Raw genomic sequence first — 27,338 nt, 5'->3', positions numbered from 1 at the left:
GGGGTTCTCCCGTTGCTGTGGTGTGTTGTATTGGTTTGCTGTGCATTTAAATCAGGGGTGGGGAACCTTTTTCCTCTCAAGGGCCATTTACATTTTTCCAACACCCTCCGAGGGCAGTACAAATTATTGACCTCTGCTTAAAAATACTAAAATCACAGCCCATTCATTTGGCCTTTCTTTCATGCTGTGCAAAGAAAAAGCAACCTCTTAATCCAGATATCTTACCATGACTCGCGCATGCATGCACGTGCACGGTTGTGCACATGACCACCAAAACAGAAAGATTTGGACACAAGATGCAAATGTAAATAGTTTCCTATCCATGTGGACATGATTTAAGTGTGTGTGGTGGGGGGGGGGGGGACCTAACCTCCTCTAGGGGAGTCTGGGAGGATGCTCCCCCGGGAAGATTATTTTTTAAATGTTGAAGTTAAATGCATCGATCTGGTGCACTTTGAGAGCACAATTAGGAGATCTATGGATACATCTCTCAACACCCATATGAAACGGAACTGGAAGCAGATTTATTTTTCTTTATGGATATTTTACAAATCACTCTCCTTTTAAACTGTATTCTTGTTTATTAATAACAACTTTATTTTACTGTCATATAGTATTTTATACCTGTTTATCTTATTTTTTTATAATAACTATAATGATCATATAAAGGTGTGCCTTTACCTCAGTGGTTGGAGAAAAAGCTTCTTATATTCGTTAGCATAGCTAGCTAACCAGATGCTAATAACAACTAAGTTATTGAATGTATGATCAGTATGACAGATGAACAGATCGCCACTGGGCTTTCAACTAAAGACACAGCCACGCAGAAACTGCGGCATGTGTACGGCTCCTTATAGGTACTGACATTTTTGGAAGTGCCGGAGCGGTGTTATGGTGCTCTCCGTCAGAAATACACCCCTGTCAGACGAGACATATACCACGTGATGACACGTTAGGCTCGTGTTGTGTTCAAGGACCCTGACCTTGGCCAGGAAAAACAGGAACTCGCTTGTTTAATTTTTTTGCGGTCTAGATTTCTTTAATTTTTTTCTTCTTTGCGTGTGTTTATAAATCACCTCGAGGGCCGTGCCAAATGGTCTCCGAGCCATATACGGCCCGGGGGCCGCAGGTTCCCCACCCCTGATGTAAATGGTCTGCAAAGGCTAAGATATGTCGATAAGAGTTTTTCTGTACATATCTGGTACAATATTTGAATGAGATAAGAAAAGGTGGAATAAGTTCTACTACATGTATAAGCTTAACTTCTTCCTAGCTTGGAATAAAAGAACAACTTCTCTCCAAACCCAAACAGGGTCCCAAAAGGCATCGTGGGCAACAAAGATAATTACTAACAGAGGCACAAGAGGACAAGAAAACAGGGAAGGTAAATACACCAAAAGAATAAATCAAATTACTCTGACACGAAACAACTCCTGGGATGCATTTAAATTCACTGATTCCTGATGCATAAGAGTCTAGGTGGATAGCTGCTCAAAAGGAGATGAAACAGCTTAAAAGTGTATTTCGGGGGAATTTAGCAAAGAGGCTCAACACCATCACCCAGTTTTTTTCTTCGTTGCAATTTCAGAAAACTTGCCCGCAATGTCGTAATGTCAAGTGTCAGGGGATGAAGCGGGATTTCTCGAGGAGGAAGGCAGTTGAACGGTCTTGAAGTTTTAACAGCCAATCAAGATCACAGGGGATCTTGCCGGATTATTCCCAGAATGAACGTCACAAACAGAGGCCGTAAATTCACTCTAACCCGGAGTAAAAAATCAGAAAAAGGTAGACATGGAAGGTCACAAGTGACACTTCAGCCATGCAAAGACACACAGCATCAAAGCAAATCCAACATGGCAGCGGTATAAAGATTAAAGAAGCAGGTGTGTGAATGCAGGATGAATCTCTGGTTGTGTTGTTATATATATTAGATATAGATATTAGAAATAGCACACATTAGGACTCTAGTAGAAACAGTGAAAGCGGCTCGCGTTGAACTGTCAAGCTGAATTACAGACCTGAACCTCTGTGATCAGTACCACGTAAGGAAAACATTAGAATGACATGCCCACTGAGGCCTGAGAACAGCATTTACACAACATTGTTTAATCAAGTATTTTCAATTAAATCTATTATGAGGATCCACATCCATTAGGAGACAAAAAAGGGACAATGTGTGCTGATTAATTGGGGCCCCCGTTTACAGATCCGTCTGTGGGTCCCTTGAGTTCCTCTCTACGTCTCGCTTTCTCCCTCTCACCTGCCTAATTAACTGTTATCCGGAGAGATCTATGCTCAGGAGAATGAATATCGAAATTACGCAAAAAAAAAAGCCAAACTGCATTTGGCTGGGCTGTCTCTCAGTGGATGACAGCCCAACACTGACAGGAAGTGATAGAGGTGTTGAATCGAATAGTTGTTCATACATTACGTTTATAAAAATTGGGTGCAGATGTAAACGAGCAGAATAAACACATGTCCACTATTCCTCAACCAAATAAAACCAAATCGGTTGCAGTTAGATTACATGTAATCCGTTACTCCTGAAGCTGTCTCTCAGCAATCAGGTAATGGATTTAGAATCATCGACTATCACAAAACTTAATTACATGAACGTAGGCCAGAGCAGCTTTTATCCATGATCAATTTAAAGGTACTTTACTTTAAAGGTAGGTCTGCACCTATTTTCTGATTGCCACCTTTTACCTCTGCGCTCCAGTTGTGTTCATCGCCCGTGACAAATTGACTTCAAAGGAAGTCTCCATCATGACCCATTTTCCCTTCCACCAACAGCTGAGCTCTCACCCAATAAGGCACAAAGCGGGGAATTTCCCCATGAGCCCCGTTGTGCATCAAAAGGCTGGTAAGGCAAACGGTAGAGCACGGCTCTGAGGAAGCCGCGTGAGGCAAAATGGGAAGCAATCATTTGAAGCAATGCTAACATTTGAAGGGAGTGCGGAGGGAGATTATGAATGGTTTTCTCCGAAGCACCACTTCCATCCATTACTGACTCATTACAGCCGAACAAACACAAGAAGCATCCATGTTGCACACGCTTTAACCAAGATGAATGTGATCAGTGTAATTACATTGAGAAGACACTGAAAAGGACAGGAGAGAAAGCGCCGACATGCCTTTCATATCGACTGAAATACTTTCTTTCTCATGCACTGTGTCGATGACTCAGTACGCTTGCCTACCAAGATCAAAACTCAAAGTTCAAACACAAAAGGGAATAACATTTCATTCTAAACACTGGTTGCTTCAAGTACTACCTGTGCTGATCTAACAAAAAATTGGCTACAAAAGAAATTTACAGTAAATGCTAGAAACCAGTGTCAGCAGTTTTGCAGAGCGGAATTGGACTTAATGTGCATTTTTTAATCAGCTTCTTGCAGTTTTATTAAATAAAACATAGTATCATAATTTGATTTGACCCCCACATGTCCACTGTATTTGCACAGCAAGGAGGGAATTGACAAACAAATTCACATTTAAGTCGAGCGGCACCTACTTAATTGGCTCTAATCAAATAATCTAGAAATTTGAAGCGATGGCATTATGACAAGCAGGCATTTGCTGCAAGTGTGACACACCACGCTGCATTGATGGACGGAAAATAATCTCTCAGTGAGGGGAATGAAACGTGTCTCTTACCTATTGCCATCTCGATGACGCTCACTTGGCTCTCCGAGGGGAAGAGGATTTTGGGCGGCTTGTCTGTCAGGGGAGCTGTGAGGACAGAGAAAACCAGAGCACATTACATTTCTCATCCCTTGGACAGTAGGGGTATGTTTTATTCATTAAAGACCACAATAAAAGGCTGCATTCAAATGGGAACAAATACATGGAAATATAATGTGGACAGAGAAGAAAATGGATGAATAACAGTGAATTACCCTTTTCGAAGCTTTTCAAACATCAATGCACAAGCTTTCAAAGAAGCAGCTGCTTCAATGTTTTAAGGCCGTGAGCGATGATATGGCTTTGACATGGACTGCAATACAAACTGTACTGTATATACTGCAGCTGTGTAACTATTCAACCATTGCTGAATCTACGATATACCCCGAGGTAAAAACCCTTCACAGCTGCAGTGTAAGGTTAAGAGCTACTGCAGGAGATGCAGTATTTCCTCCTGTGCAGACAAGTGATCAGAAAATGGAAGCTTCTTGAAATACCTTGAATGCTTACAATATCTTTCAGATCAAATTAAAAGCAACGTGCATTGGTTCGGAGGGTCACGTGATCCCAAAGGCATGCCGTGTGGTATCTGTGTTCAAAATGGGAGCGTGGTCCTGATCTAAAAGTGTATCACATTAGGAAAGCCTTTCGTCCCAACGCCCAATGAAAATACTCGGGGTCCAATTAGACAGCTGCTGAGTAACAAAAGACGTGTACTTAGAGGCTCCTCATTATAATGATTCCCTAATTGGTTCTAGTCTTCAAAGTGTCATCAGAGAGGTTTCTCTATCTGCGCTCACTAAGAAATACTCGCAGGACTGAGGCTTGTTTTTAGTACAAATGACTTGTGGTGTGGCTGGAGCCGTGATCGCTGAGCTAAACCTGGAGAGGAGTGACAGAAAGGAGGAAGTTCATATTGAACCGGCTCCTTCATCCTCCAGTTCCCCAGTGATGTAACTCAACACAGCGGAGGACGAGTTAGCTCTGGTTAGTTACATGTTGATGTAAAGCCTTCAGGGTAGTTTTTATCGCAACAACTGCAGTTTAACAGAGCAGACTTAAGTTTTTCAGATGTCTTTCTTCCATTTATATATTCAGTTATTCTTCATGAATAACTTTGTGCCATACATAACAGATGAGTGTTTCATGATGCAACTGCAGGACCCTTAAAAATCAGTTTTCCACAAATAAGTGAGTGTATTGTGGGCGAGATTCTGTCTTGAAAAGGCCAGTTAAACCATGACATATTATGCTAATTTTTCAGCTTCATATATACATAGATATTTGTGCCTAAAAAAAGCTCATAATTTTTCTCATACTGCCTGTGCTGCAGCTTCTCTTTTCACCCTCTGTCTGAAACCAGAGAACAGTCTGCTCTGATTGGTTACCTCTTATTTCAGAGGCAATATGTTACACTGCAGTGGTATCCACTCAGTTGTGCTAATTAACACAACAATTTCATTGTTCTGATGCCCAATCTATTGAAAGATAAAACCATGCCATGTCCTTTAAATAAATAATCATGCAATGTGTTAAAGCAGTGGGCTGAAAGCAGGATAAAAAAAAAACCCTATATGAGCTCGTTAATTACTATTTCAAAAAAGAAGTCAATGCAAATGATTCCTTTTTTCCCTGTGCTTGCTGTTTTTCAGTGCTGTGTAAAGAAATCTCATTACCTCAATTACCTTTTCCCCGATGAAATATGCTCAGATTAGTTAGCTTCATATGACTTGAAAAGAAAAAAAAAATTTGTTCTACTCTGTAGGTTCGTTGTGAACAAGAAAGCGCTAGATTTGAAGAGAGACATTGGTGCACGGGCTGTATTTATAGAAACATGAAAACAAAGAGCTCAGCTGGGGATGCAAACATCAAACATGAAGCTATAGCTTGTTGCACATACTGCTGAGTGAGTTTAAAAGTTCTACATTATGTATTTGCTTTAATGATCATAGAAAGTAAACAGCACATTTGAAGTAGATAATTCTACACACACACACACACACACACACACACACACACACACACACACACACACACACACACACACACACACACACACACACACACACACACACACACACACACACACACACACACACACACACACACACACACACACACACACACACACACACACACACACACACACACACACACACACACACACACACACACACACACACACACACACAGTGATCTGCTCTCGATGTGATCACATGGTGATGGATGGGGGGATGGAGTAATGAAGGAGGGAAAAAAAGAGCTTGTTCTCTCCCATTAACTCCCACATCGCCTCCTCTCCTTCCCCTATCTGTGTGTGTCTTTGTCACTCTGTCTGTCTGTTTCCGTCGCTCTCGAGGGGGAGAAAGACAAAGGGAAGATGAAAAAGGAGGCAGAGGAGGGGAGGAGGGAGAGAGGGTTGTGGTCCTCTGTTCCCACCTCATTAAAGACCACTCCAGCGTGGAGTTGTGTGTGTGGGTGTGTGTTTGTGTGTTGTTGGTAAGCTGAAGACCCTTAAAGACTGTTCATTGAAAATATCATTTTTAATAAACTGACTTTGTCAAACCATCCTCGCCAAGGCTTGACATATAAGAAGATATGTTATATAACTGAATCTGAAAGATAATGCAGGACTTTATTGTGTTGAATAAGTTAACAAGAATGTCTTCAAACTGGACTTTAGCCGAAGGCAGCTGCTGCAAACTGAGAAGGAGAAGACATTTGTCAGCAGCTGTCAGGGACTGTTAAAGTTTTGAGACAGTAAAGGGCTTCCTCAGGGCCGAGGATGGGACACATGGAGAAGGGTTCTCGATAACCAGCAAGCTGAACTCAATAAGTCAGTTTGTCAAATATACTTTCTGCTGGTGAATTATACAACCTTTCTCTTTCAAATGAGGTTAAATGACTATGAGAAACACCATAAACGAACAGTGCTTGAGTCAATTGCTGGAAAGACATGCTGGTAGTACTACTTTTGTTCAGATTGTGGAAGTAGATTGTATTTTTGAGAGGCTATCATCAAGTACTTACAAAGTTTTATTGGCCACTTTTCTCTTTCATGGCTAAATATACAGGTCAATAGACCGGAAAAATGCCATAGTAAATTCTTAATGTGACCTCGGCTGAAGGAAAAGTGCTTTCATTACCTCACAACATAACCGGTGCAATTTTCCGACCGCAAACTCTTTTTTTTATGAACAGAATGCAGTTAAATAAATAGTTCATGAAAACCACGACGCTGCTGTTGCCTGTGATTGTACAGTGTGGGAGTCAAATGTTATGAGTCTGGAAAAATAACAGTTATTTTAGCGGAAGGACCTCGTGGCTTATGCCCTGAAACGTCTGCTTGAGGCAACGGGTGAAATGGAGCAGAGCCACGATGAGTGCGGTCTCTGATGATCTCTCGGATGAAGGAGATGTCGTTTTACTGCAAGGAGAGGGAAACGAGCGGCTTTAAAGGACGCAAAGTATCAGAGACCTGGGCTTTGCTTTCTCCTTAAGCTGTATTATATTGCAATTGAAGTTTGAGTTGAATGCAGGACAGTCAATTGCAGCAACTAACATTAGAAATCGTAATAGTGGGCTCTGGGCTTCTGCACACCATTGTTGCAATCTGCATTCATTCCCACCTACTTATATTTGTCTGGCCCAAAAACCTCCATGACCCCAGCTATACTGTAGCACCGCTGCTAACAACTTCTATACAACACCGTAATGTCTGCAAACAGCATCCGGGCAGCTGTTTCAACACCGTGTCTGGCAGCAACCACGTAGATCAAATTCTGTCTGAAAATGTAGTTGAAAAGAATGTGTGCTTTGTGGAGTTGCAGCCACTTGTTATGACGGATATTTCCGAGGTGCAAAAGATACATCTTTTATCTGAAAAAGGATGCTGCTTGTTAAAAATGAGCTAGATGCTCTGCTAGACTACCGAGCTGAAAAGGGGATATTTGAAAAGCACTGAAAAATACACTTTTGGGAAATACGTGAACCCTAAAGAAATGACAACGCTACTCTCTCCGAGGATACTTGTTAAAAAATACCAATATAGAAAACCCTAAAGAGAACATAATAAGGGTATACTTCCTTATTGAAAAGGGTGTTGGCTTAGGAGATCCATCAAAACAATTGAATATGAGCGGGCCCAGAGGATAGGACAATGCATTCGGGGAAATCACATAAATCATCTAAAGCAAAAATAGCAGGAGCGACTTCACTCTCCACTGAACAGCTTTGAAAAAGAAAGGCATGATTACTCACAGTGCTTATATGGTTCAGGTATTTCCTGTAATGACTTGAGATATCTTTTTGGGATCTGATGCATACTTGTAAACATTTGCACTGCTGAGGAAAAACTGTCCACACATGGATCATGTGCGGCTAATCATGTGTGGCTAGGAGACAGTTGCTTGTTAATTAGAGAGGGCCTGAACTCCTTATTCACCTGTTTCGAGAGCGGGGGCCTCAGAAACGTGTTATTCACTCAATGACGGTGGGAGGTGGGAGAGATGGTGATATGTTTCAAGCCGCCTAGCCTAACATATTCCTCAAGGGAGGAGTTGAGGATGAGTCAGAGAGGAAGGAGATGGTGGAGCTGCAAGAAAGCTCGGGGTGCTTTTATAAAAAAAGGTTTTTCGCAGCGGATAGAGTGGGAGAGCGAGCTAAGAAGAGACGGAAAGAAAAAAAGAATGGATGAGATGAAGATGTTGTTTGGCGCTTCTTCAACAACAGGAAAGCGTGTGTGTTTGGAGGCAGTGTGGGTCATTGCTTGGGCGTGAATATCCTTAGTGATGGAAGTTGAAGGAGGGAAGCCAGCTGGGTTAACATGGTGCTAATTGCCATCATGTCACACCCATAGCAACCGTTAGAAAGCCTGGTGAGCGCAGGGTTCGATGCTACAGGACATGTTGTTTAGAATCACATGTCTCAAACTGATCTTTTCATATATTTTTATCCTGAATGTGATTTCACAGGCACAATATAAAAATACATTTTTTAACCAATAAAGGTGAAAGCTCTTTTCTTGTTCTGCATGAGGATGCACATGACTTGTTGCATAGCAACAGGTGCAGGTACTTTCTCCACACATGCCTCTGATGCTGTAAGTGTCTGTAGTTTGAGAAAGAGATGCCAGATTGACCCAGGGTCATAAATCACATGCAATTACATGACACCCTGTTGAGTTCTGTCCTTTACAGCGTCACACTGGAGAACATGTGACTTTTGACTGAGGCTTAAATGCCAGCTGGCTTTCATGAATGATGACGAGGCCGCAGGTGTGATGTTGAACTCCAAAAGAAGGTTATCAAACTTCCCAGATGATTCATAAACTTTAGATGAAATCCAATATTTTCGCATTACTGTTGATGGGGGTTAAAGTAAATGCTATTATGAGAACCTATTATGCTTTTAGGGTCTTTCCATTCCTGCAGTGTGTATAGGTTTTGGTGAATGTAAATAGTCTGCAGTTAAAGCACGATGTAACACTCGTCCTTTTTTCTTGTTATTTCTTGTTGTTATATTTGGTGGTAAACTACACTCCAATTTTTTTTAAATAAACATTTCAATTGTAAAATGAAACAAAATGTCCCCGCAGGAATCAATAGCGTTTTTCTGGTTGCCGTTTAAACACACTAATAGCTGGCCTTAGTTTAAACTCAGGAGATGGTCCTCCCAGGCTCCGCGGCACTAAACTGTGTTAACGTGCCGGTTCTTTTGCTTTTCGGCCTACAGAACACATTAACATGCTGGGAAGCTTTCGCCTCTGCAGGGGGAATTGTATTCCTGCAGCATGAAAACAACAGAAAGCCAAATGAATTATATTTTTTAAAAAGGGACAAAAAGGAAAATATGTGACAGGCTCGGCGTAAAGAGTAGTGAGCTTGACACTTAATAGACTTTATACAAGACCAAAGAAGAAATAATTGAGTTTCACCACACTCAGAAAGCCGATTTCTCCAATTTCCAACAAGCATGAATATTAGAAACGAATACAGACGGCGGCGATTTCAATAACGTAGGGTCGAGGAAAAATGTACTGTAGGTTCATACGATTTCTTCCATATACTGCGTTCTCAGCAAGCATTTTTTCTTAGCTTTAAATTGAACTACTCGACAGGCAATACCTTGTACTTCCCTGTAATTAAAAAGTGAATTAATCTTGAGTGCTGCCTGCCTGTCATAAATTCTTCCCATCTTTTCTCCCAGCAGCCTGCTTTCCACTTCCCCTCGAGACATTTATTCACAGCAATCAATAGGGGTATTACTATGTATATATATCGCAGTGGGAATCAGTTTGACAGGTTGCCTTTGGCAGAGCTACACTTCCCACTTTGCACATGTTCTCGTCCAAAATGGCCGTTTCCAGATCTAAATGTGGACGTGGCTGCTGTTTAGGGGAAGCTGGGAGTAACATGTGTGGGAGGGTTCGAGCACAGGGCCGTTTCGATTCGACAAATGTTTGAGAAAAAGTTGCAGAAACACAAATAGACTAGCAGGAAGGAAGAGGAGAAGAAACACAGCTAATGCGAGGAGTTCTGCTTACTTGAACGTTTGAAATAACGTGAAAGAAAGTTGCAATTAGGCAGATGTGTAAACCGAGGCTGTGTGCTGTAATTAATCATGATTGCGTTAATTACACTTTGTTTTTTTGCCATAATGAGCTCTGAAATGAGACAAACAGCAGAGGAAAAAATAGAGAAAAGGAGGGATCTGATGCCAAATGACACACTGCAGCCTCAGTTGCTATATTGAGATTTCATTGCTGTGGATATTAAAAAATGTCAATTCTCTCCCTGCGGCAAATAACTCCTCTCTGATTCCCGCTACACCAGCAGAGTGAATTATTTCTCGGCTCCGTCTGTAAAAACTTGTCTTTTAAGTCCATTATTTCCCTATTTTCCATAAGCAAAGCCATGTCTGATACAATCTTTTAATTAAGATTTTACAAGTTGCTTCCTCTAGATTTTCGAATTTTTTGTGTTACAGTACGCTTCCCAGGACAAATTATATTATCATAGTTCGGCTGGCAGTTCATACATCTCGAAGATCTCTTCTGTGGTGAGGAGTACTTTTTTATTTACCGTGTGCTGCAAGGAAATTCACAATATACTAATAACGATGTACTGAGGATCCCATCTCTAATAGATATGGTTTTTAATAAGGAACGGTGCTTCGGTGAAGTTATTATCGCTGCATATTTGAATTGTATTAATAATAAATAAAATGTATATTTAAAATGATCAAAATGGTCGATTGCTTTGACTTACATTGTTCTTCTTATTCACAGCCCAGTCAAATCGATGGTTGATTTTGCTTTTAGAAATCACGAAACACTAAGTAATATATTGTACTTTGCGACTTTATAATATAAGCTAATATGAACTTGGATTATTTTGCCACTGAATGGCTACGTGCCTTTATTTCAATGCCACAAGTAATTGGTATTAAAGATGCATGAAAAGAATGATATCATGCATGAAATATGCAATATGCTTACTTGTTGTTTCATGCAACATTGGTAATAATTCATACAAAACAAGAAAGTCAGCCAATTATTTTAATTAAACTTGGTGTGTTTTTATGATTAAGTTCAACTTAATTCATGGAATTAATGCACGTCTTTACACGTGTAAAATGGTTATGGGGCAGAGAGTATGCTACTGTTATAAAAAGATAACTAATGCTAATTGTTACAATTACGCCTGACTTATCTGTGACTATGTAACATCTTGTAGTCCTATCTCTTCTTGCATATGATACAAAATGAAGCACTGCCCGTATATACAGTTTATATATTTACTTTGCATTTAGTGTAAGGGTTGCTAAATAACATAATGTAAAAATAGACTGTCACTGCTTACACAAGCCACTCCTATCAACCTGCCTACCAATTAAGTGTCAGCTTGTCTGGCAGACGCCTCTGTTATGCTCTTTAAAAGCTAAATAGATTTTTATGTTATTTTTTTAAATGGGGCCCTATTTGGTTTTGGGTTTTTTCCATCTCTATCGTGTTATATAGGTTTGTGTGCATGTAAATGGTCAGTAAAGGTTATAATCCCAAAGCTTCTTCCGGAGGGGGTTTCGCTTTAACATAGGATTTTGAATAGAGAAAAAACTTGTTGCCCAATTAGGAAAAGGGCCTAACCACCCATTGTGTCCGATTGACCACTGTACGAAATCCATACTAAGCTTCAAGGCAAGCTTAACTGTCTAGATAATTGTGCAGATATGTTTTATTGCTAATGTAATCTTTGCCTCTGTTATGTACTAGAGTCGGTTGCATCCTCCGTTTCTCTACATGCGGACCAATACAAACTAGACTTGAACAAACATGTACCCCTCCCACACAAACAAGCAGGGTCAGTCAAATATTGGCATTTGACTTTAACCACAGCAAGGTCTGATCGCTGGTGCTTGAAATGTTTTCAGCCGTGTTTTTGGCGCTCGTCTCAGCGCTAAAACATCCACTGGAATGTGCATTGAATATAGCACAAACCCTCTGAATTATTCATCAAAGCTGCTGCAAACATACCTCTGGAAAGAAATATCATTAAACCAGCCAGGCTCAAGCACTTCCATAAACAAGGATTTGATCGTCATTAATAATAAAGAAGCCCTCAAATGGATGTTACATAAGCAGTAAAGAAATCCTACATTGAAAAGCAACTGAAAACATGCTGCTGCGTTACAAGCCATTGCATTTTGACTTGTAAAGTATTTATTAGTGTTATTGAATTCCCAAAAATACGACGCCAACGACTTAATTTAACCTCAAATGCTGCACATTGACCCGTCTATACATATTTTTTTAAATATACTTGCGCAGAATGATATCTCGTGAATCGCTGTTATCTGCGCTGTGCTTTTGTCATATGCAAGTCGGCTTCAAAAGATAGACGCCATTTGGTTATTTTGGAGCAGATGTTCTGTAACTACATTTCATTTTTTTTCTGGCTGATATTGACTGTCTGCTTTCTTGTGTTCAGAACGTACGCTCTTTGCTACAGCAGCATTGTTATTGTTACCCCTGCCAGCTAAAAGGTGCTCCCTCTTGTAAGTCAGTAACCTCCCACTCCCCTTGCTAACAACCTTAAACCCCTCCAAAACACGGAGACTCTGTTTTTTCTTAATGACAAAACAAAGCGGTTGGCACAGAGGCTTCTCAACCATCTATTTATTATTTGTCCTGGTCACCCATTCATTGCATCCGCCCAACCTGACCAACCCCCCGTTTAAAAACCTGTGTATATTTGACTTGAACTCTATTCCAACCTCCTCCTCCTCCTCCACTTGTTGCCAGCGGCCTGTTTAATTCCTGCCATTTCTGCACACTGGTCCCCTATTGCCGAGCAACGAATCCCTCCGCCCAGCCACGCCAACAAGCCTCCCATCCCCCTTCCTTCTCCCCTCCCTCACCCCCTCTTCCTTCCTCTCAACCCCTTTGCCAGTGGCACTGCAAATCTCCGGAGGCAGGCAGTGCCAAGCGTTCCAGCTGTTTAAACAGGTCAGCGGTTGGTGTCTGGTGCCAGCCGGGCGGGGGTAGCTGTGCCACTGTGGTGCCCTACATCGGGGGTTTGTGCTAACCCCCCCCCAAATCCGTTATCCTCAAGGGAGATGCAGCAAAAAATTCTAAACTGTACTGGGGCTCAGCTGAGAAATGCTGGATTTACATGCATTTATTATTGCCACTTCTTTTACAGAGCAATTGTTAGTCTTCATTGAATTGATTTAGCCAATAGCATCCGACAGGACGGATCTTATATACATTCACAGATAAAGTTATCAGCCGTCCACCTACATTACATTGGCAGCGTCAACTCCTAGGACCTCTCTGATCAGACCTGCCTCTGATACAGTTATTATGATTAAAGCTTTTTATTGCATATGCGGACATCTCCTCCTCTGTTCCTTTTTTCAAACTCCAAGACTTTTTATTCAAACATAAAAGACAACTTTACCTTTGAGGTGGGACCCTCAATTTATATTTTAGTCCCGGATATTGTAAAGGCTGTTGCTTTGGAGACATCAAAGTATTCTTTATATTACACATTTAAGGAGAAATAAAATCACATTATCTTTCTTAACTAGCATCAAATGTTACGTCAGATGATCATGACCTGACGGGTGTTTTATACCGTGAAACCCTATTTTTAAGTATTTTTAAGCAAAAAGGACGGTGTGCAGATTTTTCACCACAGGGATCGTTTTTGAAACCTATTGGAATAAAATGGAACATATTGTGAATAAATGCAGGCTGCAGAAATCCTCCATTATTCCTCAGTTGTGCATTTCTTGGTGGAATAGCATTGTGGCACTGTGAACAAAACATATCAGGAACACCTTGCTCGTGCTGGTTGCATGCTATTTTTGCAGAACCTGCGCCTCAGTTTCAAAGAGGCTTAAATCTTGCATATATTTCTCTCCCTGCTCCCTTCATCTATGTATAGCACAACTCCCCTGGATGACTGTAGAGGATTTAAAAGGTGCAATCAATAACAGTTCACAGCTTTTACCTTTTGGGTCACTTTAGTTCATGGAAAGAGCGAGTTTGCACACACTTATTGCTCCAACACTGTAATCACGAATGAAACAGGACATATCATGCTTATTTTCAGGTTCATATTTATATTTTGTGCTTCTACTGGGACATGTCTCCATGCTTTAATGTTCAAAAAGGTCTTTATTTTTCTAATACTGCCTGTGCTGCAGGACCTCTTTTCACCCTCTGTCTGAAACCAGAGCCCAGTCAGATGCTAGCCGCCCGTTGACTGGAGGTTGGCCAGCTGACAGCTAGCTGTAGAGGCAGCGGTACTAGTGATGAGATAAGAGTTCAAAGACATGTAAAGAGTTCAAAGCATGTAAAGAGGCTAAAAAGGACCTAACTCAGAGTTATAATCCTCAGCGAGTTTTGTCACTAGGAAGGAACCTTTATATTAAAGATATTGTTTTTTGTAAGACAGAGACAAATAGATCTGTCATTGGGACAAGACAATAGGGAGAAACGCAAAGACAAAAGCCTTTTGTAACGCCACATAGGGGAGGCACTTAGTGCTAATGATAGGTCTGCCCCTGCACATATTGTAAGAGATTGTTCAATGAAATTACAATATCATTTAGACATGCTCCAGATCTGTCAGAGAGCTGAAATGTATTAAATCTAGCTCTCTAAGCCCACAACTCCATGTGAGATGAATATGAATTAAGCGTATTTGAAGTCCCCTCGTCGAGTATGTGGGGGTGGCTTCTCTCTCTATCTCTCTCTCGCACACACACACTCCTCTCTTTTTCATATCTCTGCATGTGGCAAACACATTTCGCCCACAGACGCAGCTGACCAGCCACCTCTTTCCCCCTCGCGGACCTGAGCCTCTCGCCCACAGACATACCACATCAAAGTTAATTTCCGGTCTCGTTCAGATGATCGAGCAGAGTGAGGTCCTGGCTCTGCTGACCTGTGTGATGAGGCTGCGCGCGGCAGACAGTGACACCCAAATGGGAAACCATGCATGTGCACGTGACACTATTCTGGATTGATACCTTTGTCATCGTAAAGCATGGCAGTGGTACTCCTTAGGGCCAAAGCGAAAGATCAGTTTTCACCATCGCAATCCGCCGCCCACAGACTCTATACATCCCACATGTGAGGTAATAATTACTCATGGTGGGCGGTGACGGCTATTTCAGACCAGGCACAGGAATGTAATTGGTTGCTGTAGCTGTCAAGAAGAGCAGGGGCCTTTTGATTTGGCCAGACTGTCCCACAGTGAGCATTACCTGGACAAAACATGAGGGAAACGCAATACTTAAAGTTTGCATTGCATTGTATATTGTGGTTCCCCAAAATACAAAGTAATCAGGTTACGTTACTTTAATATTTTGACACTCAGATTACGATAATTTTTTTTTACATGCTACTAGTAATTCTAATTGAATACATTTTAAAGTAAACCGCCCAACTCTCGTATCCAGATACAGGGAGGGCAGAAGAAGACAAAAAACAGGAAAAAAACAGAAGAGGAAACAGTATGGCAGACAGAGTAAACAACTTCTGCTGAAGCTTGCCTATGGCAAAGTACAGCCAAGTCTCCTCCAATAATACAAATGCAACCCAAGCAAGCCTCAGACAACCTTCGCTACGAGTTACCTGAATGCAACTTGTTAGCAAGAAATGATCCTACCTGTGAAACACACATCTCCTTTCCCTTTCCTGTAGTGTGTTGGTTTCTGTGCATGTAAATGATTAGCAAAGGCTAAAATCCCCAAACTCCCTCCACGTTTCTAATAGCTAGCACTCCAACACACTTCTACGTGATAAGCAGTTGACCAATCACAACAGAGCCGGCCAGCTAGCCAATGAAACCAGGCTCTGGTTTCAGACAGAGGGTGAAAATAGTTGCTGCAACACATGCAGTATGAGAAAAGTAAAGAGCTTTTTGAACATTAAAGCATGGAGACATGTCACAGTAGAGACACACAGTACTAATATGAACCTGAAAATTAGCAGAATAGCGCCTCCACAAAAAGCTAATTCCTCTATATTTCTTTATTTTTTTACTTTTGGTCTGCCACAGCCTTTATGTTGCAACCATTACCTGCGTGAGGCCAATAAACAACAGCTTTCATCTTGGCTTAAAATGTCCATCTTCAATGCTTGGCAGGTTACTGCTAGGATAAATGGGCACATACAGTAGATGGCCTGTATGCACTATACTGTACCATGATAGAAGTGACAGCTAAACAGCGTACACTAAACGACACAAATCATTCTTTAATTGTAACCCTTGTAGCTCACTTCAACCACTATTCACTCCTGAGGCACTAACTCTTGAAGGAAAATTGCTCTGAAATGTCACCCCCCCCATCACTGATCCCACCCCACCATTATTTTCCTCTCTATCTCTCATTGTAAACTCGCCGTCTGTATTTTTTTGGTTGTGAGAAACATTGTGCAATCTCATAAATAAATAAAAAGCCTTGCAATGCTGTAACTACGCCCGGAGTCACTGGGCTGCCTCCGCCCCCCTCCTTTTAAACTTCAACATAAGCCCGCTTTAGTGCCATTAAAATAACTTGTCATGACAGTGTAGCCTGGGAGCAGTGCAATCAATTTCCATTACATCAAGGCCCAACTGGGCATCGCCACTGAACTAAGCGCTGGTAAGCAATCTCCCTGACCGAGGGTGGTTTGTGTGTGTGTGTGTGTGTGTGTGTGTGTGTGTGTGTGTGTGTGTGTGTGTGTGTGTGTGTGTGTGTGTGTGTGTGTGTGTGTGTGTGTGTGTGTGTGTGTGTGTGTGTGTGTGTGTGTGTGTGTGTGTGTGTGTGTGTGTGTGTGTGTGTGTGTACAGTTTACAGTGTGTGAAGGAGCAAGGACGGGGGAGTAGGGAGGGAGAACTTGACAACTCCAACACAAGCTTTCCCTCCATGTTTCCTGCCCTAGCAGTAGAGGGACTAGAAATAATAATAGTCTCTTTTTCAATGTATTCATAGGGACCGTTTTACCATCATAACATCATGTGAAATTATCACCGTCTGAACAATCCAGCTTGTCTTGGTGCAGCGAGTCTCTCTCCCCGAAGTGATTTAGAATGCACCTTTTGTAAAAGACCAATCTGCAACTAATTAACATCAGCGTAATTTATGCCACCAAATAGATTTTTTGCTCAATATAAATTATGCAAGATGCCCCTCCGCAGTCCCTTCATGTCCCTTCACAGCCTTCTTATCTCTCGGCGGGAATCAGCGGATTGACACGTGGCTGAAGTGTCCTTGATGGGGCGCTTCTACAAACTGCCAGAGATAGGGATGGCATGGAAAGAGATAGAGAACATCTTCAAGGCTACACTCATGTACTCGTGGCCACACATCTCAAATCACAAAAAAACAACTTCATAACAGAAGTAGAGACACTTCAACAGTGCATTAAAGTTAAAGAATAAATACAGGTGCATTTCTAAAAAGCATTAAGACATCTTTAGTTTTCAAATCGCTTAATGTGGTATCTTGCTACACATGACTGTGGTGTGGAATAAAATGAACACTAGTTTAGCGCTGATTTTCACATCTCCAAAGCTAAGGCACTAAGTGAGTGCTAATTAGCAGAGTGAAGGCATTAATTATGTTACACGTCATCTTAATTAGCGATCCCAGAAGTACGATGTGTCAGGGGAGCACAGTTTGCTTATTGATAGACATTTGATAAGATGTATGACGACAGAAAAGGTGATACCCAATGTAGAGATCCTAAATCTACATCCTCTATAACCAATTTGCATGCATGTTATTTCTTATAGGTATTAAAAAAAAAAAAGAGTAGAATAAATAGAAACACTTCAGCTGTCTAAGAAAGCAATACTCATCAAAAGCACCTGTCAAATCACGAGGAATATGTCAAATAGCTGCCCACTGTTAGTAATTAGGGACTGTAAGCTCTTGATCCCACTTTCATGCAGAAGGATTCTTGTCATGGATTCGGTCTTCCTTTAAAAAAAGCCCAATCAGTGTGCTGCAAGAGAAGCACAGGCACCAGACCACCTGACCTTTTTGCTAAATGTTTGCACCATCTGTTCAAACCGGCATCACATCTGTTGCTTGGCTTCACCTGCTCCGGGAAGACCGTGTCTCTAAGGCGAGGAGGTTTCACTCAAAACTGCTTTGGGTTTGGATTTCTATACTCACGCTGATTTAATCACACGTTCACAAAGAGCAGCACAAGCGAATGTGTCAGGGTGACACAAACAATAAGAGCACCTGCCAGTTTTTGAGCTCCACAGCTTAAAAAAGAAAAAAGCATCAGCACATAGAATAAATAGATGGTAGTGGATGTCATGATGAATCCTTTTCCTCATCTGGGAGTGTGTGGGAGAGAAACTCCCTCTGGAGGGAACACAGGGATTTTAGCCTTTGCAGACCATTTACATGCACTAAACCTATATAACACACTAGAGGAAAGGGAAAACTAAAACAAGCATCATATACCTCATTCACACCAACGCAACTCTGGTTCAAGCTCCGTGCTAGAGCTTTTCAGGTTCAGAACCGGTTCTTCGGTTTAGCTCCGGCTCTTTTCACACCGCCCAGAGTCCGACTGGTGCCGCGTCATTGCGTCATCGTTTGCGTCATGACGTAACCGTTTGCGTGCCTGCTTTATAAAGCCAAACCGCGCGGAAACCCCTCACAGCTGACACAACAACAACAATGGCCGATTGTGCTCCAGCTTCCTCTGTACCTCTTCAGAAGACCAGATTCCCAGTAGGTAGCTGGTCTCTTCAGCGGACCACTGCTGCTTGTTAAGTTTCTCCATCGTTGTGTTCAAACTGGATAAAACTGGCTTTTTGTTGTTGCTCAGGAGTTGATCCCGCCCCTGCCCCCGCCTCGACGTAAGCATGACGTATGCAGAGCTTTTGCTCCGGCCGGACAATTTTTTGGTGATCGAAATGAACCGGATTCCGGAGCTAAGAGATTGCTCCGCTGCGGTGTGAACAGGAAAACCCGGTGCTTTTCAAGCTCCAGCTCCGAACCGGCCCTGAAACACAGTTGGTGTGAACGAGGTAAGAGTGCCTCTTGAAACACTTGTTGAGGGAAATGAAAAGATCCTAGTTATTAAAAACAATTTCTTGCAAAAACATTGCACACATCCACAAACCTTCATCCTTTAAAACACCTGCACCCATTGTTTCCTATTGGATGTTTACCACAGGTGGTGTGCCGCGCTTCACTGCTCAGTGCAATATGCCTCCATAAAGCAGTCGTTTTAAAATCCCATTCATCCCTCTGTTACTGTACCCTGACGACGACTCCGCTCTGTATGGCATGACATGCTCAGTATATGCTGCAATTTACTTTCTGCTCCATTACATAAAGGGCACACTATTTCTACATTGCAAGTGAACTGCCATTGGATGTAAATCATGCACTGCAGAGTCTCTCCGGGAACAATCTCTCGGGATACCAGGTGACATAATCCGTCTCAAGCAATAGCTGGGGTTAACTCTACGGTATATGCAACAAAAAGAGAATAATCAAACAGATTTGTGGTGTCCTGATGATTCCCTTCCATGTAATCCAAAACTCTCCCAGCTAGACTCTAAGATGATACTTAGCAATACAAATGTATTAAGCCTCCAGTCCATCCTGCCTAGTCCTGTGTCCTAAATCTTGTGACAGAACGCCAGGGGAGATAGTCCTTTGTTTGCTTAAAACAGCATTTGTGCCCAGAAAGTGCCACCTCATCAAACAGGGGGACAACTGATCAAAGTCATCTCACCTTGTGGAAAGCTGGCCAAGTCAAACTAATTCCTGGTTCTCCTCCTCGGCAGTTTGTTCATGGGTGCTCGGATCTGTCAGGGCGTGCCAAGAAAAACAGGCATCCAGAAAAACGTTGCCAAATACCTGTCACTGTTTCACAGGAGCAAACAATACCACGCAAACAGACGGACGACCTTAGGATATACAGGGAAATAGACCCATGGGACATTTTTCCAGGATTTAGGGATTCAAAACCTCCTTTTTATGCGAGTCAAAACACATGTTTAACAGCAATACACACACATTTCAGTAAAATGACATCCTGTACTGATATACAGTCACCACATAACCACTCCACGGTGAGAACACTGTGCTCTGCAGAGGCTTCATGCTCACATACTCTCTCCTGTTTCCGCCCACTTTCTCCCCTGCTGGAAGCTCGGCAATCACATCTCCTGTGTGCTGCTCCTTTGATGGCGCCAGCAGGTGGAAACCCACCGGGATGCTGAGTGTGCACTACAGTGTACACAAACTGTGCAGCTGGATTGATCAGAGCACAGGGCCGATTTGACTCACCGGGGTTGGGTAGTGATGGCAGGGGAACGCATAACAAACAGCCTGCCAAACCACCGGGGGCGGGGGCATCGCTGAAGACATTGAGTTATGGCCGGCAGCCGGACACAGGGTCCTATAGCACGGACTGGAAAGTATACAGCAAAGTGCGAAACGCATTGTTCCTCAGTGAATGCATTATGATCCGGTCCATCTCTTATTCTGCATTGATCTCACTCGTCCAACTTATATTCAATAAGCTTTTGTTCACTTTAGAAGTATGAGATGGTACCATAATTGCTATGTCAGTTTGCAGAAACAAGAAGAAGGCAATGCAAATAACAAAGCCCAATTTGAGACTCTCCATTATTGGCTCTAAAGGAAAGCCTCAGGTCTGCCTTTCACCTCTGATATTTGGTCTTGACCAGGGTGTGAGAGCATGGCAGAGGTGGGACCTGACAAATGGCAAGACAAGAGCTGAGGCAGGAAAAATGAGGTGATAAAAAGATTGTAGCATAAATCTTATAATACTAACACTATAATAATAAAACTACCTTTCCATTTCATCTTTCGCCGATTTTTCCCAATGGCATGTCAAATGTTAAATGTGCATGGGATGTCCTCCAGTGACTCTCATCCATTCATTCGTTAGAAAATAAGCAGCAAAGCAGCACATGACAAAATGATATTTCTAATTCAACGACAATCCATCCATCATGCTTTAAGAGCTCTTCACTCAGCTTTAAGTGCATTTCATAACACTGCTGTCATGCACCTCGTAGGGAGTCTGCATGCTGACAGTGAACTGTGCGTCACGCTGGAGACCATTGTTCCAGCTATGTTTATCATGTATCATTATTCCCTAGAATAGGGATATTAAAAACAAACAAAGCATTGAGATCCTTTAACTATCTATGTCAGGGGGCTCAAACTCAACTTCATCTCCGGCCACATCAGCATTGTGGTTGTACTCAAAGGGCCGGTTGTAAATTTAAGAATATATAAATATATATATTTAATATATATAAAATAATGTATTATATTACATTATTGCCTCTGCATTGGATTATTATCGGATAGGGTAATAGCTTCATAAATAACTACGTCTGATAGAAGAAGTCTGGAGCAAATCATTGCAAGTCCCTTCAGTAAGAATGTCAAAAAATGATTTAAAAAGAAAAGCCAAATTATGGAAAAAAAGTCCAAATAAAAAAAAAGTTACATTTTGAAAAATTCTGAGGAAAACGGCAAATTCGAGATGCATTGTGGGACACGTCGTTTATCGGCAATGTGCTTCTTTAAATCGTCCTGTAACCGTATAATAAAGATATTATATTATTTGCAAGCTCTTATGGGACCGCATTAAATGAAGTCACGGGCCGGATTTGGCCCCCGGGCCTTGAGTTTGACATCCCTGGTCTATGTCTATTTCTTGTTGGGAACATCCATATAGTGTATATGCACAATTAATAGCTAAAACTATTTAAGAAAATGCCATGCTATAAAGAATAACAAGTGTCTAAGAGTTAAATGCACCATTGGCCAAAGAAGCAGACAATTAATTCAAATTCAATGAGATTTACAGAATAATGACATCTTATCTTAAAAGTATGTTCCCAATTAAAGTGGCATAATATCAAAGGAAATGATTAAATAAAGACGCAAACTCTACTAAAACCTCATCAAGCCCCCACTGAGTGCCCAATGAGCAGGTGGATTCACCAGGAGAAAAAAGGATTACTTTCTGAATCCACTCAGTGCATGGTCTTCTTTTTTCCACCAGCACCGTGGCCATATTAATTATCTTCCATCCATTAAAAAAGAGGGCAATTATATTCCAACCTCCTTCATATGGTAATGAGTCAACTCCGGGATGGGAGAGGAAATGTGTAATGGCCACCAAATGGTGCTGGCAGGAGATCTACCGTAAGGAATGGAGGTGTAAGAGAGGCAGAAGGGCCATATTGAAGAGGAAAACTGTGTTCATCTAAGGATAGAGAGGACCTGTTACCTACCAAATACATTCATAATGTGCATGACTTAATACTGAAAACATATTTAAAGTTAACTAAACTCCACCAATGGTCCATGTATCATCAAAACAAGTGCCATATGTATTTGTAATCACTAGGGCTGTCAAACGATTACAATTTTTAATCAGATTAATCACCATTCGAACTATGTCCAAAATATGCCATTTCTTTATGTATATTGTTGTGGGAATGGAAAGATAAATGAAAGAAGGCGGATATATTCATTTAAGATACACTATGTATGTTTATTATAACATTGTTCTGTGTGTCAGAATGAAAGGCAGCCCACACACCTACCAATCATCAAACCGTGGGGTCTTAATTCATTACGTGTTGATTTCTATCAACACGTAATGTTGTATTGATGTTTATAGAGATGTACTACAGCAAAAGTATTCTCCGTCAGGACTTTCTGCAATAACACCACGCCGTTATCTTGATTCTGATTGGCCAGAAGACATTATCAAAGATGTTCTATTGAGAAGACGATCACTACGTGCCAAAAGTTTTCAAAACCGTTTCTAGTCTTCGGTATTTCCATGTGAACCCTTTGGAATGATCTGGATTTCTGCATAAGTTGGTCATAAAATGGAGGAAGCCACTGCTGTCCAGAAAAAACATTGCTGCACGTTTGAAGTTTGCAAAAGAGCACCTGGATGCTCCACAGCACTACTGGCAAAATATTCTGTGGACAGATGAAACCAAAGTTGAGTTGTTTGGAAGGAACACACAACGCTATGTGTGGAGAACAAAAGGCACAGCACACCAACATCAAAACATCATCCCAACTGTGAAGTATGGTGGAGGGAGCATCATGGTTGGGGGCTGCTTTGCTGCCTCAGGGCCTGGACAGATTGCCATCATCGACGGAAAAATGAATTCTCAAGTTTATGAAGACATTTTGCTGGAGAACTTAAGGCCATCTGTCCACCAATCGAAGCTCAACAGAAGATGGGTGATGCAACAGGACAACGACCCAAAGCACAGAAGTAAATCAACAACAGAATGGCTTCAACAGAAGGAAATAGGCCTTCTGGAGCAGCCCAGTCAGAGTCCTGACCTCAACCCAATTGAGATGCTGTGGCATGACCTCAAGAGAGCCATTCACACCAGACATCCCAAGAATATTGCTGAACTGAAACACTTTTGTAAAGAGGAATGGTCCAAAGTTCCTCCTGACCGTTGTGCAGGTCTGATATGCAACTATAGGAAATGTTTGGTTGAGGTTATTGCTGCCAAAGGAGGGTCAACCAGTTATTAAATCCAAGGGTTCACATATTTTTTCCACCCTGCACTGTGAATGTTTACATAACGCGATAATTTTGACAGCATTAGTAATCACACATCGAGAGTCATTTGGTGCTCCTTATACCGAAGCATACAAAATCAATGTGCCTCAGGTTTAACAGCATTCATCATTGTGACAGCATTGCATACATTATAGGTAAATCTAATATTGAAAAACAAACAAAGGTGTACCCCTTAACCTCTGATGCCCGAAGTGTGTGTTATGATCACAGTCTGGTACCGTCACTGTCAAGTGTTCTAGCTAAAACAGAAAAGTAGAAAACATAGTAACATCTACTTCACCTTTTATTCTGTTGAACTGAATACAAATCCACACATTATTGGCCAACGAATAAAGATGGGAGGTAGAACAAAAGTTATTTGGATTTCTTTATCTGGATTATGACATGCAATCATGAGCTTTAGTATATTATAGTCCCAATATGCAAATGCAAAATACTCTACAAATAAATACCAAGAAGGGCAACGGAATCAGAGCTAATGTCCTTCATTTACATTCCCGACAAATTATTGTTCCCTCCTTTAAAGTCATGTTCAAAATGTGTCCTGCACTTTTGTTGTTCCCTGTCTACATTTGCAGAAAACAGCCTGGAGCTTACAAAACGCACGACACAAAACACACATCAAGAGAAAAGCTCCCATCATTCAAAGCAGTGGTTTGAGCTGAGGAGGCAAAACGGTTTCATTTCATTTCCAACCAGTTCAATCTCTGCTCAATAATGTTTCATAAAAAGCAAGACCCTGATAAGGACTTCATAACATATGAGTGCATCAGCTCATTTAAGAAGAAGGAGATCTTTTTTGAGTTATTTAGATGCTCGCTCCTTTCTGTTCCTCAACCCCTCATTGCGTGCAGGTTGAAAATAAGTAAAGCAGGTTAACAGCATCGGTCCCAGCTCATTAGATACACTGACAGTCTGTGTTACACACCACCGTTGCTACTCCCCTGTATATATATATATATATATATATATTTTCTAATTTCATCCCTGCCATCACTTTATTCTACTGAGTTTAATATAACACATCAAACGCCGCACCTTACAAGGAAGTCATAAAACCGCAAAATGTATTTAGAAATGAATGTCACTTTCAATTACCTGGCGAGAGGGCTCATCATGTTTTTAGTGACGCTCATTATAATCACAGACAATCTGACCTTTTGTCCCTTTGCCCTGCTGTGAGAGTCATACGGTGGTATTGACAAAGAGGGAAGGGACAGAGGGTTTGATGGGGGTTTGGAATATCTTTGGGAGGTTGAGGGTAATATCTACATTATATAGATTTAAAAAAGAAAGTACATACTTCTGTCCTCTTAGCCTTCCACCTTTAGGGAAATGTTCCTTTTACATCTGTGCTCACCAGGAGGTGAAATTAATTCAGTTCAAGGTATTTCATTTGGCACCAGCAGTGATTGGTCAAACAGATGTGGTATCATATCCCGTTTAATAATATTTAGATGTATTGGGAATTGAGAGGGTATACAATTGGGATAAATGGCTGACAATTACCTAAACAGTTTATTGCACACAATAAATGTGTATTACAGCTTTTGGCGGACACAGGTTCTTTATGAAATCATTGGATCTATTAATATCAGTATATGTCAGAATATTAGGTTTGGTTAAAGCCAGTAAATTGAAAAGATCATAACAAAATCTACATGTTCTGGTCGAAACACTGTGCACTGAGTTCTTTCAAAGAACAAATCTCCCTTCTTTTAACGATACGTTGTGTTTCATGTTCACTGAAGCAGCCACAGCAGACAGAAAGAGAAAAATAGATCAAAATAATGTGGTAGTTAGCATGATCAGAACAGCCACCGTGGCTGCACAAAAGAAAGAAAAACACCACGTACGAAAGCTCAAAACGTCTTCAATCGAAGAAATTCAGCCTTAAAGGAGAGCAGGCCAAAATGAGAATGAACGCCGGCGTTGCTCTCTAAACTTAAAAAGCACTGCAAGTTCAGAATAGAACAATGAGGACTTGTGTAACACTTTGCATAACACTGTACACTTTGTTACCTCGAGGCGAAATGGTATCTTGTAACTTACAGTGAGAGTTAACTTTGGTCTCTCTTTTTCCAGTTCAATAAAATATACTTCAAAAATGTAAAAACAACTTGTGTAACCTCAACTGTGGAATTAAACCGAAAGGTTGCATTCTTTTCTGCATGAAATTATAAGTAAAAATCACTAAAAACATCAAATTAACTCGATGTATAGTATATCCATATATCTGTTACGAACTCAGGCACTTAGGACCCAATTGCACGACCCGGGAGACAGAGGTAAAGTATTGGTAGGATACTTTATTTTCCAAAATACAGCAAAAAATGGTCACTAACTAATCTCAGGATGACGTGACAAAAAATGAGAACAAAAAGAAAATCGCTCACGTGGTGAGGAACAAAACTTTTCACGAGTACAAAAAAGAGCATAGACCATATCCGAGGCAAAAGGCAAGGAGCACAGAGACCTGAACATGACAAGGGACGAAAACGAACTGACACTTCTTCTTCTTCTTCTTCTTTTCTTTAATGGCGAATCGCTTCCACTTGGAGCATATATCGCCACCTACTGTTGAGTTATTAAATGATCATACTAAATCCTTGTCCTCAGACCAGTGCTTTTGAGGAATTTGAAGATCAGCTTGTTTGCTTCATTTCTTGATTTACTTTCAAATATTGCCTTGAAATCCATGTCCTTGATGTTGAGTTGTTCCAGTGCAGTTTTCAGAATGAATCTTTGTCTGTTATAATCCGGGCAGCTAAAAAATACATGATGTATTGTCTCTGGTTGTTGGCAACCATCACAATTGCCATTTGGATGTTTTCCAATCAGATGCAGTGATGAGTTTAGTCCAGAGTGTCCCAATTTTATCCTGCTGTTGATGCTCTGCTCTCTTCTACTACTCCCCCAAGTGCTTCCTGTTCCTACTTCCCTTTGTATCTGATATAAATGTCTTCCTTTGGTGTTACTGTCCCATAGTTTTTGCCATTGTTGCTTGATAACCACTTTACGAACTGACACTGAACACTGGGAGACAGGGGAATTCAAACACAGGGTAACAAGACACAGGTGGGAAGAATCAGGGGCGGGACTGACGCTGATTAGCAAAGGAGACACAGAAGGGGTGACAATCAGGAAATTAGAGGATAAACTGACGACAGACAAGAAAACACACGGAAAAGAGACCAGACAATACACAGGCAGGAAAACATGACAAGGAGAACAGAAAAACACCCACTACCAGACATCCATCCATCTTCTCCCGCTTATCCGTGGTCGGGTCTCGGAGGTAGCAGTTCCAGCAGAGAGCCCCAAACTTTCTTTTCCCTGGCCACATCAACCAGCTCTGACTGGGGGATCCCAAGGCGCTCCCAGGCCAGAGAAGAGATATAATCCCTCCACCTGGTTCTAGGTCTACCCCTTGGTCTCTTCCCAGCTGGACGTGCCTGGAACACCTCCCTAGGGAGGCGCCCAGGTGGCATCCTAACTAGGTGCCCGAACCACC

At 41.5% G+C, this 27,338-nt stretch overlaps 1 protein-coding gene across 1 annotated transcript in view; it reads right to left on the bottom strand.

Moving 5' to 3' along the window:
* LOC307034297 (interleukin-1 receptor accessory protein-like 1-B) overlaps positions 1–27,338 on the bottom strand; it is a gene marked incomplete at its 5' end in the record, with an annotated part of 234,816 nt that overhangs the window by 68,261 nt on the left and 139,217 nt on the right. The window contains 1 exon segment of the mRNA XM_079673066.1: positions 3,658–3,732. Within this exon segment, the coding sequence (XP_079529192.1) occupies positions 3,658–3,732 (75 nt within the window).

Source organism: Notothenia rossii (genome assembly GCF_949606895.1).
Source record: "Notothenia rossii genome assembly, chromosome: 3".
NCBI classification, from domain to species: Eukaryota; Metazoa; Chordata; class Actinopteri; order Perciformes; family Nototheniidae; genus Notothenia; species Notothenia rossii.
Note: the sequence above shows the minus strand (reverse complement) of the source record. Positions and strands in the feature narration are given on the sequence as shown.